Here is an 18617-nt window from a genome sequence, read left to right as displayed (position 1 = left end):
TCTTGTTTCCCAACTGAAGGAGCCAAGGTCCAATTGAAGGGACCACATTAGGGCCTATTTATTTTTGCCCAGAGTGGACTAGACGATCCTCTGTCCCATCTATCTTGCCACCGACCCCTCACCCACGTCCTGCCTCTGGCCTAGAACACCCTCCTGCCTCATATCCAACAGGCAACGACTCTCCTCTGTTTCAAAGACTTATTAAAGGCACACCTCCTCCAAGAGGCCTTCCCTGACTAAGCCCTCTTTTCTTTTTCTTCAACTCCCTTCTGCGTCGCCCTGACTTGCTCCCTTAATTCATCCTCCCTCCTGGCCCCACGGCACTTATGTACATACCTGTATTTGTATTTATTTATATTAAGATATGTCTCCCCTCTAGACTGTAAGCTTGTTGTGGGCAGGGAATGTGTTCTGTTATATTGTTCTGTTGTACTCTCCCAAGCGCACAATAAATACGATTGACTGACTGACTGTGCAGTTGGGCATTGATTCATGCAACTGAGGGGGTCAAAAATGGATTCTTTGACCAACAGGAGCCTTCCCGGGTATTCTTCCATGATACTCGTTTACTGTACTCAGGAAGGAGTAACTGGGCTCGGGTACTGGCTGGGACAGGATAAAAGAAGAGAAAATATGGGGAGGAAGGGAGAAAACACTAGTGATAGACTACCTGACAATGCGATGCGTGACTGACGATCTATTTCACACTCCTGGAGTGAAAAGAGACCTCCTTGCTGCCCCAGTGCCTCTTGCTGTTTTACGATGCCTTTTTGGTATTTTGATCTATACAAGCTTCTGTTCCCCTCTATTCCTATGTCTCCAAGTTCAACCGTTACACCAATAGCCACTGCCGTAGCTTTCCTAAAGCTCTACCTGATGTCCTAAATTTTACAAAGGTGGGCTGCAACTTCTTTTATTTTTGTTTGTTTTAATGGTATTTGTTAAGCGCTTACTATGTGCCAGGCACCATACTAAGCACTGGGGTGGATACAAGCTAATAATAATAATAATAATAATGGCATTTGTTAAACTCTTACTATGTGCAAAGCACTGTTCTAAGCACTGGGGGGGATACAAGGTGATCATGGGGGGCTCACAGTCTTAATCCCCGTTTTACAGATGAGGGAACTGAGGCTCAGGGAAGTTAAGTGACTTGCCCAAGGTCACACAGCAGACATGTGGTGGAGCTGGGATTCGAACCCATGACCTCTGACTCCAAAGCCCGTGCTCTTTCCAGTGAGCCACGCTGCTTCTCTAATCAGCTTGGACACAGTTATGACCCACATGGGGCTCACGGTCTTAACCCCCATTTTACAGATGAGGTAACTGAGGCACAGAGAAGTGAAGTGACATGCCCAAGGTCGCAGAGCAGATTAACGGAGGAGCTGGGACTAGAACCCAGGTCCTTCCGATTACCAGGCCCATGCTCTATCTACTAGGCCATACTGCTTCTTCCCACTGGGCTGGGGAAGCATGACAGCAGGAGCCAGGATGACACGAAGGGTAGGTGTGGGGGATGTGTCTCTAGACTGTAAGCTTGTTGTAGGCATGGAACATGTCCACCAATTAGGCTGTATTATATTCTCCCAAGTGCTTAGTAATAATAATAATAATGATGGCATTTATTAAGCGCTATGTGCACTGTTCTAAGCACTGGGGAGGTTACAAGGTGATCAGGTTGTCCCACGGGGGGCTCACAGTCTTAATCACCATTTTACAGATGAGGTAACTGAGGCACAGAGAAGTTAAGTGACTTGTCCAAAGTCACACAGCGACAATTGGCTGAACTGAGATTTGAGCCCATGACCTCTGACTCTAAAGCCCGGGCTCTTTCCATTGAGTTACGCTGCTTCTCTGTGCTCTGCACACAGTAAGCACTCAGTGACAGTGAGCCCTCTGTTGGGTAGGGATCGTCTCTCTATGTTGCCAACTTGTACTTCCCAAGTGCTTAGTACAGTGCTCTGCACACAGTAAGCGCTCAATAAATACGACTGAATGAATAAATACCACTGGCTGATCGATTTCGGGTTATAGCTGTGCTGCTTTGGTGGTCGGTGGTATGTAGTTGCTGTTTCTGTCCCTCTCGCTGGCATGGGGCAACCCTGGCACCCCACCACTGGTCAGGCAAATCCCTGTTCTTGGTCTTTGTGCCACACGGCAGGTTTCTGTGAGCCTCCATTTTGCTACAATTATGAGGGGCTGCAATGTTGTCAATCCATTTCTCGCTTCATTGCAAGTCATTTTTAAATCTCTGAATCATTTTAAGTAATTCAAGCCACCGAAGCACACAGGAAGACATGGCCCCAGGATGTTAGTGCCAAATCCGAAGAAAGGCATAGATATCCAGCCAAAAAAGGAAAGTATGATTTTTCCTGAAGGCCAGAAAAGCAACAGAGAAAATGCCTTCGTGATTAGATTACTGTTCACCCATCATTTAACCCAATCCTGAATCTTGACTGAGAATCAAATTCAACCAATGCCCATTTCAAAGCCAAACGATTTGGGAAACACTAAAAACTCTAAATTGGTACCAAAATCCACATCTAACAGTCTTACTGGTCAGTGCCTAGAGCGGATTCTGGAAGACTCACCCCATATTTAGGCTAGAAATTCTTAGTGTGGCCCAAGGTAGGGGAATTAGTCTGAGGAGAACGGGGAAGGAAAATTTTTGTTATATTGTAGGCTCCCAGCTTTGCACACAGTAAGCGCTCAATAAATATGATTGATTGAATGAATGTATGAGAATGATGCCTATAGGACCAAGGAGAACTAGTTCCCTCCCTCCCTCGAGTATTCTGTGACTTTGAAATGCAAACCTTTTGTTTTTCCTCTTTATCACCCTATATTACGCCTGAGGTTCAATCACTTTAGCTCTCTCAGAGAGGAACTAGCTATTCTCCCTCTCCACTGTATCACGTACCCTTAACTCCTTCATTTCCCAGAACACACTTACTAACAGGATGAATGCCCCCGCCCTGTCATTTAGCTTATCTGGTGAACTTCCAAGTCATCCTCCAAATCCTCCAACCTCGAAGAGCACATCTGTTGTGCACATCTTGGGGAGAAACAACGGAGGTCGGAGATGGCATGAACTTTGGCAATGGAAAAAAGTCCCAGGCATGTATTCCTTGGCACATCTCTCTCCAACCCACATCTCCAGTGGCTATCCATTGATCTCCTCATTAATGTACAGCCCAAATTCCTCCCAGTTGGCTTTGGGAGGAGAGGGAAGAGAGACAAACTGAGGCAGAAAAAGACAGAAACAGAGAGGGAGAGACCACAACAGCAAGTACACATGCTGCTGTACGTTAGCATTAGAAGATGTAGGCAGCTGACGTGCACAGTGGAATCTGGCACTGCTTCAGTTGTTAAAGCCCTGCCTTAGTGGACTTCAAAGCCCTATTGAGGGCACATCTCTTCCAAGAGGCCTTCCCTGCCTAAGCCCCCCTTTCCTCTTCTCCCACTTCCTTCTGTGTTACTCTGAGTTGCTCTCTTTATTCTTTCCCCTTCCCAGCCCCACAGCACTTATGCACATATCTCTAAGTTATTTATATATTTAAGGTGTGTCTCCCCTTTTAGACTGTAAGCTTGTTGTGGGCGGGGAATGTGTCTATTGTTATATTATACTCTCCCAAGTGCTTTGCACACAATAGTGCCCAATAAATAAGACTGACTGACTGACTGAATGAATGGACATAGGGAGTAGGTCTCGGAAAAGCGATTCCTTCTGCTAGGGGGTCACTCTGGGCCTAGAACCACTACTTGGTGCCACTACAGTCCGTTGCAGACCACTGAGCTGGAAGCTCCCCTCCCATCAGGGGAGAGGGGTGGGTGGAAACTGCATCGGCCCACAGAGCCCAGGAACCCTTTAAAACTGGGAGTTCTGGGGCCAGTCCACCCAACAGAAGCCCTAAGAGCAAAGCATACTAGTAAGTCACCACCAATGTAACCGGGGCCTGTGGCCCAGAGTGATAAGGAAGCTGTGAATCTTCCTTTCCCGTTCCCTTCCACACTAGGTATTTTTTTACTTCTTTACTTAGCATTACTTTTGATGGTTTAATTGGAAATATATGGTTTTTCTTCACTTCGTTCTTCCCGGTCTATCTGCCTAGTCCCACTTTGACTGTGAGCCCCAAGGGGGACAGGGATCCTATCTGACCTAATTACTTGTTTTACCTCAGTGCTTAGCATAAAGTCATCCCTTAGTGAATATCATCACTACTACGACGATGACATCTGCTGCTGCTACTACTATTCTGTTGTTATTACTGTTAGGATTCTACCAAAGGTGATGCAAATTAACTTCAGGCCAACAGGAGCTGCTCTGATTTCCCAGTGGAGCTGTTCTGCCTCAGAGGAAGTGGAAATACACAAATAGATACTCCCAGGTCTCCTATAATGGGAGATTTGCCTTCTTGCAAAACTCTCACGTTGAGGAAAGCTGACGCTGTGAGGAATGCTCCAGTGGGAAGCGTCAACCCGTATACCTGCCGTTTCTTCCGTTGTCGTGGTTCTCTCTAGCTGAACGGGCTTGTAACACCTGTCACACATTCCCTATTCCCTTACAGTGTTCTAGCCAAAGCATGTTGTGAAAATGTACATTATGATCGAGCTGCGAGTATTCAGGAACAAATATAGAAAGCAATGGATTTTTTTAAGAATTGCAGCACTAAACAACTGCTGATCGAAAAAACCTTGCATGATGACTGGCAACAGAGGACGATTATGTATCACATAGCATAAAGCCATTTTTGACAGGAGCCATCACAGCCAAACAGCTTCTACCGATGTTGTCACGAAAACCTTGAACCCTTTGAAAAGGCTCTTTAACTAATTCCTTATTCAATTACTCAACCAATCTATGGACCAGGAGGTGACATTGTATGTATCCATTATTAAAGGGTAATTCAGTGTAACAAACCAAATCAAGTACACAGAAAGGCTGTCAAATAAAATGAACCACTAACAAATTGAATTATTTTCTAGTTTCAGTGGGAAGAATGAAGTCATTTTTCATTTTTTAAAAATTATGTCTTAATTTCTTTTTTACATGAAAAGCACATTTATAATGAGGCCCTCCTGCCAAGGCTTGTTTGCTATTCCCCTGGCAAGCCTGCCTTTCCTTGGGGGGGTCCATGAGATATTCCCAATTTGAAACGGAACAAAACACAAATTCTCACTCCAGCTGTAGAACTTATTTTTCCCCCATACCAGCAATGGGAACGGTTCAGAAAGCAGGACCCTCCCATCAGCATTATTTTTTCCAGGACTGACTTTCCAATTCTTAGGTTCACATCACTCATGAGTAGTTGCTCATTATCAGCACTTAGAACAGTGCTTTGCACATAGTAAGCGCTTAATAAATGCCATCATTATTTATGAATTTACTGAATAATCTACTTTTGTTTTTATCATTTACACCAGTGCTCAATTTGTGTCTGCTCGTCTCCTTTATAATCAATCAATCAACCGTATTTATTGAGCTCTATGTACAAAGTGCTTGGGAGAGTACAATACAACACTATAGCAGACACATTCCCCGCCCACAACGAGCTTACAGTCTAGAGGGCTAAAGGGGGAGACAGAGATTAATGAAAATAAATAAATTACAGATATGTATGTAAGTGCTGTGGGGCTGGAGGTGGTGACTAAAGGGAGCAAGTTGGGTGACATAGAAGGGAGTGGGAGAAGAGGAAGGGGAGGCTTAGTTAGGGAAGGCCTCCTGGAGGAGATGAGCCTTCAATAAGGCTTTGAAGGTGGGGAGAGTAAACTGTCTGTCGGATAGGAAGAGGGAAGGTATTCCGGGCCGGAGGCAGGAAGTAGGTGAGGGGACAGTGGCAAGATGGATGAGATGGAGGTACAGTGAGTAGGTTGGCATTACAAGAGCCAAATGTGAAGGCTGGGTAGTAGCAGGAGAATAGCGAGGTGAGATAGGAGGGTGCAAGGTATTAGAACGGACTCTCCGTGGGCCGAGCCCATGTCTTTTATTCTACTGTGTGGTCGCAAACCCCTAATCCAGTGTTTGGTCCAGGACTCTGTCCAAAGTAGGTACTCAATACAGAGCTCTGCAAAGAGGAGGCAGCCTGGATTAGTGAAAGGAGCACAGGGCTGGGAATCAGGAGACCTGGGTTCTCCCTGGAAGAGAGAATCCACAATATCAGTCTGGATATCCAATCTAATCCACCAGTCTTGGCTGGATTGGGCATGGTTCTTGGTTTAGCGACTCCCATGGGGCGGATAGCAGTCTGATCCCCTTTCAGTGTTTCAGTGGGCTCTGGGGTAAGAGGAGTCTGGGAGGGGGTGGTCCCAATTTCACTTGGAACCTTTCAGGACCCTCCCTCCTGGATCCCAGGAAGACCCTGGGGCCACCTCAGCTCTATAAATGATCCCAATGGGAATCATGACTACAAGCCTGAAACTTGTAGTGGCTTGGGGACCGCTACTCCAGCTCCTTCTGAGAAGCAATGAGGACAAAAGAACTCAGGCCTGGGAGTAAGAGGACCTGGGTTCTAATACTGGTTCTGCTGCATGACCTTGGGTAAGTCACTTAACTTCTCTGGGCCTCAGTTCCCTCACCTGCAAAATGGGAATTCAATACCTGTACTCCCTTCTACTTAGGTCTGTGGCCCCCATGTGGGACCTGATTATCTTGTACCCACCCCAGGACTTAGTACAGTCTTCTGCTAATAGTATGCACTCAACAAATAACAGAATTCTTATTATTATTGTTCTGTTGTACATCTTGAGAACTCAGCTGTTTCCCTCTAGACTGTAAGCTCGTTGTGGGCAGCCAAAGTGTCTGTTATATGACCCTGTTGTACTCTCCCAAGTGCTTAGTACACTGCTCTGCACATAGTAAGTGTTCAATAAATACAACTGACTGATTGATTTCCTGCTTTGATCCCCCCACTAGCCACACTGCCACATTACTACTACTCTCACAGCAGTAATATGATTTATTAAGCACTTGCAGTAGCATCGAAAAAGAAGCACTATATTCAATCAGTCAGTCAATCAATGGCATTTATTGAGAGTTTACTTTGTGCAGAGAACTGTACTAAGCGCTGGGACTACACAGGTGGGAATTAGACATGGTTCCTGTCCCTCAGCAGACTCACAACCTCCGGTAGGCAGGCACGTTTCTTTCCCGGTCCAATCTGGGTACCGTCATGGCAACTTTATCTCCTCCCTAATCCACCCTCGCTGTTGACGGGAGAACCAGAAGGGAGTGACAGGAAAGAGGCGGGTTAAAAAACAAACTCTAGAGGTTAAGAATAAGTTGCTTTTCCTCTTCAATTTGAAGGTATTGATTGTAACCTGGCCTGTACTAAGGAATAGTGAATAAGGATGATTAAGAGTCAAATTGGCCTTCATTATTTAGGTAGGAAAACTATTGTAGTGTGTCTGAGAGGGGTCCTGGGCATTCTTATGGGTATGGGATTTGGGGAAATAAAGCGGAGGGGGATCCTGGACTCTGCAGTACAACAGACTGCAAAGAGCATCAGTTTTTTTTCCCAGTTGAGCATCAGTTTTTTTTCCCAGTTTTGCTCATTCATTCAGAGCACCATAAGAGAACAGCTGAGGGGTGAAAGAAGTAACTTTCACTTACTGTTCACACTGGTTGTCTGTGGGAGGGTAAAGAGCTTCAATCTGAGGGCTGGGACACTTATTTTCTAAGCAGCTTTACACTGTGTCTCCGGGGGCAAATGAAGCTTGGTGGGGACACAAAAACATTTTTAGAAACAGCTGAGAGGCGGCCTGTCTACCAGCAGGTTCGTCTGAGCAAATGGTTTGGAAAATCCTTGGCCCACCCTTACTCAACACACGATTGCTGCAAATGTTTCCATCTGCCTGCCAGGAATGGAGATCCTGAGAGATTTTTCCAGCCAATGGAAAGATTTGGAGGGGTGTGAGGGGCAGCTGGTCTGGGGCGAGATCCTAAAAATTGGCAATCCTGACTTCCTGCAATCAAGCACTTGCTTTGCTTCAGGGACTGCAGCGAGCAATTTTATCCTGGGGCTGGCCATTTCAAGAGTACAGGCCGTTGGGGAAGTGGGAAGCAGTGTGGCTTAGTGGAAAGAGTTTGCTTGACGAACATGAATACCTCCCAAGGGCTCGAACTGACTGAGAACATTTGCAGCTTGTAGGAAATTTTGATATTTCACTCTGCTGGAGGTCCCGCCCTGAAGTAAGGGCTGAATGGGAAAAAAATTCTCAAAAACCCCTTACCAATTGCCTGATATGGGAACTAAACTGAGACCATGGTCCTGGATGTCAAATTTTCAATGTTGCCTTCTTTAAAAACATCTGATACTTAAGTTCAAAAGAATGTCCCTTTAGAAGGAACCAGAGGCCTCTTAAAAAACAGGATATGCCACATCCCCAGTCATCTGCTGGGTCCCAGGGATTAAAAGTTCTCATTTAGGGCATTGCTCATTTCTTGCCAACCAGAAAATTAATCTGGACTAATTAGTTACATTAACTGAAAGAGTGAAGAGAGCTGATGGTTTGCCTTGAAGGCAGTGGTCAGCCATTTCTGTTTGATGTGGAGAGGAACAGGCAGAATTTCATTTTGGAAAGATGAGCCAAGCAGCAGAGTGAAGTGTAGACTGAAGAGGGGAGAGGCTGGAGGGAGGGAGAAGAGTGAGGAGACTGATTCGATAGTCATGCCGGACCAGTTCGGTGGCCGTTTGGATGGAAAGGAAGAGGAAGATTGAGAAATCTTGTAGTGGAAAAACTGACAGGATTTAGTAGAGTTGAAAGATGGTGAGAAATCAGAGATAATGCCATGCTTGAGGGCTTCAAAAACAGAGAGCACGCTGGGGTTGTTAACTGCAATAGGAAAGTTAGGTGGAGATGAAGATTTGGGAGGTAAAATAAGGAGTTCGGTTTTTGACATTTAGAGTTTGAGGTGCTGGCAGGATATCCATACGGATATAACCTGCTGGCAAGAGGAAAAGCGAGATAAAGACTGGAGATGAAGAAAGAGGGTGGGACTAGCGAGATATAGATTTAGGTGTTAGCCGCACAGTGGTGGTAAACTGAAGCCATGGGAGGAGATACTTTCCCTGAGGGAATGAGAAGAGCAGAGGACTGAGACAGGGCCTTGAGGGAGAAACCTTAAGAGAAGTAGCATGCCCAGTATCGGGGTAGAAGCATAGAAGCCGCGTGGCTCAGTGGAAAAGAGCCCGGGCTTTGGAGTCAGAGGTCATGGGTTCAAATCCCAGCTCCACCAATTGTCAGCTGTGTGACTTTGGGCAAGTCACTTGACTTCTCTGTGCCTCAGTTCCCTCGTCTGTAAAATGGGGATGAAGACTGTGATCACCTTGTAACCTCCCCAGCGCTTATGAGAAGCAGCGTGGCTCAGTAGAAAGAGCCCGGGTTTTGGAGTCAGAGGTCATGGGTTCAAATCCCAGCTCCGCCAATTGTCAGCTGTGTGACTTTGGGCAAGTCACTTAACTTCTCTGTGCCTCTGTTACCTCATCTGTAAAATGGGGATTAAGACTGTGAGCCCCCCATGGGACAACCTGATCACCTTGCAACTTCCCCAGTGCTTAGAACAGTGCTTTGCACATAGTAAGCACTTAATAAATGCCATTATTATTATTATTATTAGAACAGTGCTTTATACATAGTAAGTGCTTATTAAGTGCCATCATTTTTTTTTAGTACAGTGCTTGACACAGAGCATTCATTCATTCAATTGTATTTATTTATTCAATCATATTTATTGAGCACTTACTGTGTGCAGAGCACTGTACTAAGTGCTTGGGAAATACAAGTTGGCAACATATATTAGCACCTAACAAATACCACAATTATTAGTTCTCTTATTAATAGGGAGTCCCATATTTATGGGATAAGGAGTGGAAAAGGAGCCAGTGAAAGAGGCGGAGAAATAGCTGCCAGAGAAGTAGGAGGCAAAACAGAAGACCAAAATTATATATAGCATTACCAGAGGAAGGGAATGGTTTACAGAGTCAAAGGAGCTGAGAAGTCAAAGAGGATTAGGAGAGAGTAGAAACCATTACATTTCGCAAGGAGAAGATTCTGGGACTTGGAGAATGCAGGTTCAATGGAGCAAGGTGGGTGGAAACTAGAGGATAGTGAGTCAAGAAGGAAGTTTGAGGAGAGGAAGTGGAGGCAGTGGGTGAATATGGCCTGTTCCAGGAGTTTGGACAGGAATGGGAGTAGAGACATGAACGCAAATGCTGGAGGTGCAGCAGGATCATCAGAATCCATGACGAAATGAGCAACTACGAAAGTGGCTGGAGGGAATCGTTGTAGGAGGGAAATACCCAATTGCTTGAAACGCAGATTCTGAAACTGAAGCATGTTAATAAATCACAGCTGATTGATATTATAATAGCTCTTCTCTGCATTTCCATAATTGCTCTGTGGCCTTAGGTTTGCCTGATTTCTTTCTTTTTTCACTGCTGGGATCTCTCTGAAGCAGAGGGTGCTTCCCTGCTGTTTACAGAGAAAGGCTGGAGAGCTTAATATTATGAATAATTATAGTATATAATATTATAATAATCTTAGTATTTCTTAAGACTCACTATGTGTTAAGCACTCTACTAAATGCTGGCATAGATATAAGATTATCAGGTCTGACACAGTCCCTATCCCACACGGAACTCACATTCTAAGGGGGAGGGAGAAGAGGTATTCTCCATTTTACAGTTTGTGGGTTTATAATAAGAAGTAGGATTCAAAGCAGAAGTTTGCAAATATTCAGTTGGAAAACCTGGTATTATGATTAACAAGATACTTAGGTGGGAGGAAGAGGAATCAGAAGTACTGCAAAACTGCTCAATAAATCCCATTGCCCAAATGATGTAAAAGACAAATTTTTGCTCATAATTCTTAGTACAGTGCTCCGCATATAGTAGGACCTTAATAAGCACCATTACTACTACTACAACTACTTCTAAGCTATCATGCGATGACGTCAGTGAACTTGTAAAGTCCATTTTGGGGTGGGTTTCTACACCTCTGGCAGTGCCCTGGTGGAAGTTTGCAGTGAAGGACTTACCTGCAATGAGAAACCTCACGAGATTTAATCTAAATGTCAAATCACAGCTAGCAGAGCAAGGATTCCATCAGCAAGCTTGTCTACTTAAATAACCATCTTAGGGGGCTCAGAGAAGGCATGAAGTGAGTGAGCTGGGTTGTAGCAGAAAATCAGCAAGGTAAGGTAGGAAGGGGACTGTCTCTGATTAAAGTGGAGTCAGTACAATGCTCTACAAAAAGTAAGCACTCAAATACCACTGATTTGATGGACTCAGTGGGACATTTAATTGCACTCATTAAACGATAAATTCTTTGATCAATCAACCGATGGTATTTATTGAGCATTTACTAAGTGCAGAACACTGTACTAAGAACTTGGGAGAGTACAATACAATGGAATTGGCAGACACGCTCCTTGCCGATAATGAGGTACAGTCTAGAAAGTGGATACTGTGCGCCTTTTATGCCTTCTATTCCACTGTTCCAAACCCACAGAACAGCATTCCATGCAAAGAAGGTACTCAATAAATGTTATTAAATGAAGTGAGAACTTCAGGGGTTTTCAAATCCCTAGTCGACTCCTCAGAATGACGGCTAACCTGGCACCTACACAAGGCAAATCAAATGCCGTAAAATCGAGTATTTAAATCCTTGCTGAGTCTTTATGGCAAAAATTATTCTTGGACATATTTTTGGTCTCAACTCACTGATTGCTGACCATAGTGATACTCATCACATTTTAGCTTGGTTCCAGCTGGGGCTTTTGTTTGGATTTGGAAAGACAAAGATGATGGCCTGGATTATTGCTGATTTGCCAGTTTGCCTGCACAGGCTAGGAGAAGACCAGACTGGCCATTACTGCTGCTTCATATCATGCCACTCCAGTCCACACTTCACTCTGCTGCCAGGGTCATTTCTCTTAAAAAAATGTTCAATCCATGCTTCCCCGCTCCTCAAGAACCTCCAGGGGTTGCTCATCCAGCTCCACTTCAAACAAACTCTACACCATGGGCTTTAAAGCACTCTATCACCTTGTCCTTCCTAACTAAATACTACTGATTGATTGATATTGTCATACCTACTGTTATCTGTGCTACATTCAGTGTCTTAATGAGGACATTGAAAATCTAGGCTCTGCTGCTTTGGAAAATCCATGAACCACACTCAGGTCTGTCATAAGATCATCCAGAAGTTCTACAACCCACCTGCCTCAGTCAATTGTATTTATTGAGCACTTAATATGTGCACAGCACTGTACTAAGCACTTGGAAGAGGACAACAGAACAATATAACAGTCACATTCCCTGCCCACAACGAGCTTAGCGTCTACAGTGCAGCCCCCTGTTCTGAAGCAGAGTTGTCTGCTTTGGCTGGACTGGGAGACTGGCATTATCCTGCCGACAGATGCTTTGTCCTACATGGTAGGGCCAGACCAGATTTTCAGGCTCCACCGAAGTTTTGTGGCACTTTGGACCTCAATGAGAGGGGAAGAGGCAACAACCATGGCAGGAACTGTGAATTGCGCGTAGCCTTCCTATAGTCAGCCTGGTGAACCACGTCCAGAAAGCCCAGTTTCCAATTCTCTTTGAGTTAGGCTGAAAAGGAGGCTGGGAACATTTGATTATTTTTGGATCTCATTTTCGAAGCCCCTGTTCCAATTAATACATATTAATACACACACAAATACATATACACCGAATGTACATTAATTCAGATACACATGAATAATCAGTGCTTGCTTCTACAAAAATAACAAAGGTTTCCAGGACAGTCACTTTTTAGGGATAAACCTCACCTTAGGACTTGGAGGGAGGAAGTAGCTAGGTTTTCTCCAATTATATTCCACAAACTCCAGAGCTGGAGAAGTCTGGCTTGGCTGGTTGGTGAGGCAGGTTGGCTCTGAAAATCTCTTCCCTTCCCTGATCTTTCCCTAGCCTAGAATTGTGCGGTGGCACCCGTCCTGCGATATTTCACTATCCATTAGCAGAGGTGCCAGAACTTTGTGTCCCTTGCATTCCAAAAGAACAAACCTCAATGTACCCCAAATGAAAAGCATCCATTTCTTTCTTATTTCTGTATTTATGTCCCCAAATCGATGATGACTGTCTTATATCCTCCAGGCAAAAGTCTCCTCAAGACAAGGTTGGCTCATATCTTTTATTTCTAACTTCCCAAATACTTGGTGCCCAATAAGTAACAATAATGATGGCACTTATTAAGCACTTACTATGTGCAATGCACTGTTCTAAGCGCTGGGGAGGTTACAAAGTGATCAGGTTGTCCCACGGGGGGGGCTCACAGTCTTAATCCCCATTCTACAGATGAGGTAACTGAGGCACAGAGAAGTTAAGTGACTTGCTCAAAGTCACACAGCTGACGGTTGGTGGAGCCAGGATTAGAACCCATGACCTCTGACTCCAAAGCCCATGCTCTTTCCACTGAGCCATGCTGCTTAAATGCTGGAGACCTGGTAATCCTGGGGTTATTTGAGCAAATTAATCACACAGTTCCAATCCCTAAAATACATTATGTCCGCAGATATCCAGGCGAATAAATTTTTAGGTCTGAAATATATAAATTCAGGCCTCTGACCTTATTTTGCTTGCTATTTCTATTATTATTATGGTATTTGTTAAGCACTTTCTAGGCAACAAGCACTACTCTAAGCACTGGAGTAGATACAAGTTAATCAGGTCAGACATCATCCCTAAATCCCACATGGAGCTCAGGGTCTAAGTAGGGGGAGAACAGACATTAAATCCACAATATTAAGATGAGGTCCCTGTGGCACAGAGAAGTTAAATGCCTTTCCCAAATTTACGTAACAGGTAACCGACAGAGCTGGGATTAGAACCCAGGACCTCTGATGTGCGTCAGGGCCTGTGTCCAACCTTATTTGCTTGTATCCATCCCAAAGCTTAGTACAGTGCCTGGCACACAGTAAGCGCTTATACAAATGCCACAATTATTATTATTATTGCTTTGATATTGTCAATGGATCTGACACCATTTCCCCTTGCTCAAACAACTGCTGCTGACAGGAGAATAAGACTGGCTATTTGGATTCAGGAAGTTTGCTCTCAATGCCAAGTCTACATGGTGCTATAACCCTAGTAAGGGAACCCCATTTCGTAGCCCTGGCTTCATTCATTTTCCACGTCCCACTCCCCAAAGAACAGAAAGTCAGCCCTTTCCAGATCCGCATCTGGATTCGAGGGAAGCGCGTTTCTCTCACCCGCAGAGTTGTGATGGTGGCAGGATCTCGGATTCGACCATTGTCATCTTTCAGGTTGTAGCCCTCTGGCCTCTTATCCCGCTCGCTGACTTTCCAGAGCTTCACGGTTTTATCTAGGGAGGAGAAGACACAGGTCACTACGGGTGCTCTCTCCACTGGACTGCTAAAGCAATTCCAATATTGTGGCTTCAGCCCGTTAAAGAAGAAGCCTGTAAACAGAAGCAAACTTAAAGGTTCCAAGTCTAGGAAATGTGGATTGCTGGAAGGAACAACGAATTGTTAAGTGGCACTTTTTTGTTGGGACACCTGCCTTTTAATCTGGATCCTAGTGATCAGCAACTTTAATTCTGGAGGTCTAGATTTATATATTTACTTACATTAAAGATCCCCATTATCAGGAGTATTTATCGAGTGCTTACTGGTGTAGTGGATAGAGCCTGGGCTCAGGAGTCAGAGGTCATGGGTTTTAATCCCAGCTCTGCCACTTGTCTGCTGTGTGGCCTTGGCCAAGTCACTTCACTTCTATGTGCCTCAGTTACTTCATTTGTAAAATGGGGATTGAGACTGCAAGTCCCACGTGGGACAGTGACTGTGTCCAACACAAATTGCTTGTATCCATCCCAGCACTTAGTACCATGCCTAGCACATAGAACTTCACAAATATCACAATTTCAATGTGCAGAGCACTGTACTAAATGCTTGGGAGAGAACAATACAACAGAAGTGGCAGACCCGTTCCCTGCCCGCAACGAGTTTACAGTGTCGGATAAAGTAACAGTCTAAAGCATAATGATTCCAAGGGGATTGTTTTCCAGAGACAACTGTCATCAATCACTCAATCAATCATATTTACTGAACATTCACTGTGTGCAGAGTGCTGTACTAAGTGCTTGCAGAGTACAAAGTAACAGAGATGCTAGGCACTTTCTCCGTCCACAACAAGCTTACAGTTTAGGATAGGAGACAGACATGAATATAAATAAATAAATTACATAAAGTGCTGTGGGGCTGAGGGTGGGGTGCTAAAGGGTTCAATTCCAAGCCGTGCTTGTGGACAAGTGTCTTTTTACAAGGAATTTCTGGGTTTCCCTTTGAGATTAGGCTGTTCAGTTGTATGGGGGGAGGCCTGCAAAATCTGAACTTGTCCTAGCGGGCTGTGCAATTCGCTCCTGACCCTGGTCAGATGCTGGAGGCAGGCAGAGAGACAGCGTTGCAGTCCCAGATGGGGCCATCTCGGAGGAGTCGAAAATAGAACTCGTCACCTCCCTGGAAAACTTCACTGGAGTTCACGTCCTGTCTGGAGAGAGTCTCATGCCCATCTATTATTTCAGGGGAAAGAAAGCATGACAAAGGCTCAACAGTAATAAATCTTTGAATTTACCAGGTCCCAAGGCAAGGTCATTAGCACTCAATAAAAATGCTGTGGGTGTTTAGGAAATAGCCAAGCACAGCATATACTATACAAGATTTTACAGGTCAGGGAGCTCTGCATGAAACAGACTGTGAGCCCTGTGTAGGACATGTCTGACCTGGTTGTCTTATATCTCCACTGGCACTTATTACACAAAAAAAGGCAGTGAAGTTCAACTCATCCTTGTCCTCCAGTAGGAATACGTTAGTGGCTACTGATGGGTTAATAGTGATGGACACAGGGGAGAACTCTGGAACTTGGGAATGAAACTCAGTATAATAAAAGATTTAAAAGTTCAGGTGGATTTGGTCCAACAAGATACAATATATTTTGAATTTTTCAAGTAACCCATAACCCCACAAGACATCCATTCGTTCACTCACTCATTCAATCATATTTACTGAGCATTGACTGTGTGCGAAGCACTGTACTAAGCGCTTGGGAGGATACAATACAACAACAGACACATTCCCTGCCCACAATGAGTACACCGTCTAAAGGACTTATAAGCACATCACTAAAGCAACACATGCAACTAAAATGACTGATAGACTTTTATAGCAGTAATGATATTTGAGTGCTTCTTCGTGAAATGCATCGTCTTAGCATTTAGACTACAAGCCCGAGGTGGGACAGGAACTACGTCTGACCTGATGCTCTTGTACTTACCGCAGCATTTAGGGCAGTGCGTAGGGCATAATAAGTGTTTTCCTCTCTAAACTGTAAGTTTGTTGTGGGCTGGGAACGTGTCTACCAGCTCTGTTGTATTGTATTCTCCCAAGTGCTTAGTACAGTGCTCTGCAAACATCGAGTGCTCAGTAAATACCACTGATTATCTTTATCACTGTGTCTCTATGTAGTAGATAACTGAAGCTCTGGATGAGAAGAAGTTTCAGAAATCTGTAACATTTATTCCGCATGGCGACATCATCTTTACTGAGGACAATTTTCTTAGGAATGCATTATCATTTCTGGATCGCTTCTCCACCTAATCACTTAGCTTAATTTTTTTTCTTTTAGAAAGTGATTCCAATTGACTGTAATTACTTTCTATGTGCATTAACGAATTTGCTTATGGTGTTTTCCCTCTCAATGATAGTTTGAAAAAGAAGAATCACATAATGTGGGAACATTTTTAGAAAAATATTTTTAGAAAAAAGTCATTTTGAGATACAGACAGCATGAGAAACGTTATCCCAAATGTGAAGATAATAGCCCTGTTAATCACAAGACTATTTAAAAACTCAATTAATACTGTTACAGAATTAATCTTCGCTGCCTTTCATGGATTTCTCTCCCATCCCCCACCAACTGCATTTAATCTATCTTTGGGTTTTATTACAATGATCAATAAAATAAATTCCTTAATATAAAATAAGTTGGCTACAGGAGATAATTAGACCATTTCTCCTGAAAGTAATTAAGTCCCATCCATCTAGCTCCTTATTCATCCTAAGCAACTGATTCTGGATCCTGAAAGCTACTCAACTGGAATTTGAGGCCGCTGTAGTGAACGGTAAACGGGAACAAATCAGCTGTAGTTTTGTTTTTAAGAAAGACTCCCAAACTGTAATTGAACAGTAAGTTCAAATCTCAGGGATAAAAGAATTTCACTAGGCCTGAATGAACAAACCAACAGGACTGGATGGCCTAACTAAACTTGTCTGCTGCTTCTCTGGCTTCATTCATTCAACCGTATTTATCGAGTGCGTACTCTGTGCAGAGCATTGTACTAAGCATTAGGGAAAGTACAATATAACACGATGCAGGAGGCAGTACCTAGAGCAGTAAGGCGTCCGAGCACAGAGAGCACAGGCCTTGGAGTCAGAAGACCTGGGTGCTAATCCTGACTCCGCCACTCGTGAGCTGTGTGACTCTGGGCAAATCACTTCACTTTTCTGTGCCTCAGTTATCTCATCTGTAAAATGCGGAATAAAACTGTGAACCCCATGTGGGACAGCAATTGTGCTCAACTTTTATCTTGTTTTTATCCCCCAGCACTTAGTACAGTGCCTGGTACATAATAAGTACATAATAATAATGATAATAACAAAACTTGTTAAGCACTTACTATGTGCCAAGTACTAAGTGCTAAGCAATGGGATACATACAAGTTAATAATAATAATAATAATAGCATTTATTAAGTGCTTACTATGTGAAAGGCACTGTTCTAAGCGAAGGGGAGGTTAACAAGGTGATCAGGGTGTCCCAAGGGGGGCTCACAGTCTTCATCCCCATTTTACAGATGAGGGAACTGAGGCCCAGAGAAGTTAAGTGACTTGCTTAAAGCTGGTAAGTGGTGGAGCCGGGATTTGAAACCATGACCTCTGACTCCAAAGCCCGGGCTCTTTCCACTGAGCCACGCTGCTTCTCCGGTAGGACACAGTCCCTGTCCCACATGGGACTTGCAGTCTAAGTAGGAGGGAGTAGGATTTAATCCCTATTTTACAGGTGGGGTAACAGCGGCACAGAGAAGCTAAGTGACTTGCCCAAGGTCACACACACAGCGGACAAGTGGCAGAGCTGGGATTAGATCCCAGCTCCTCTGACTCCCAAGCCTGTGTTCTTTCTCCTAGGCCATGCTGCTTAACAAATACCTTTTTTAAAAAAGATCTCTGCTTTACCACAGAGGGAGCATCTGTCAATATTTTTCATAGGTTTTCAATCAAACAATAAAAACAAGTTGCCCTTTTAGGGGGTTATGTCAACTTCCAGAGGCTGATTCATCCTACCAATCCTCCTCCAGCTACCCAGAAGAGGGCAAATCGATGAGAGAATGAAATCCAGGCCTTTACACACAAGTCTCTCCTCCGGTTGGAGCCCTGACCAGATCCATCTGTGGTTCTCTCCTCTAATTCTAAGTTGCAGTCATGTGCCATAATTACTCACCATCTAGATACATGGGGAAGTGATTTAGAGTTCTTTGACTAAAAGGAAACCCTGGACACAAAATGGC

The 18617-nt window shown here is 44.2% G+C and overlaps 1 protein-coding gene across 2 annotated transcripts in view; it reads right to left on the bottom strand.

Annotated features, from left to right (window-relative positions):
• Nucleotides 1–18617, bottom strand: part of PPP2R2B (protein phosphatase 2 regulatory subunit Bbeta) — a 223099-nt gene that overhangs the window by 35106 nt on the left and 169376 nt on the right. For both annotated transcript variants that reach the window (XM_038772788.1, XM_038772789.1), the window contains exon 4: nucleotides 14249–14361. In XM_038772788.1, the coding sequence (XP_038628716.1) occupies nucleotides 14249–14361 (113 nt within the window). The remainder of the gene's footprint in view (nucleotides 1–14248; nucleotides 14362–18617) is intronic.

The sequence above is a fragment of the Tachyglossus aculeatus genome, chromosome X1 (assembly GCF_015852505.1).
Source record: "Tachyglossus aculeatus isolate mTacAcu1 chromosome X1, mTacAcu1.pri, whole genome shotgun sequence".
In the NCBI taxonomy this organism is placed as follows: Eukaryota; Metazoa; Chordata; class Mammalia; order Monotremata; family Tachyglossidae; genus Tachyglossus; species Tachyglossus aculeatus.
The sequence above is the reverse complement of the archived record's forward strand: the minus strand, read 5'-3'. Positions and strand labels throughout refer to the sequence as shown.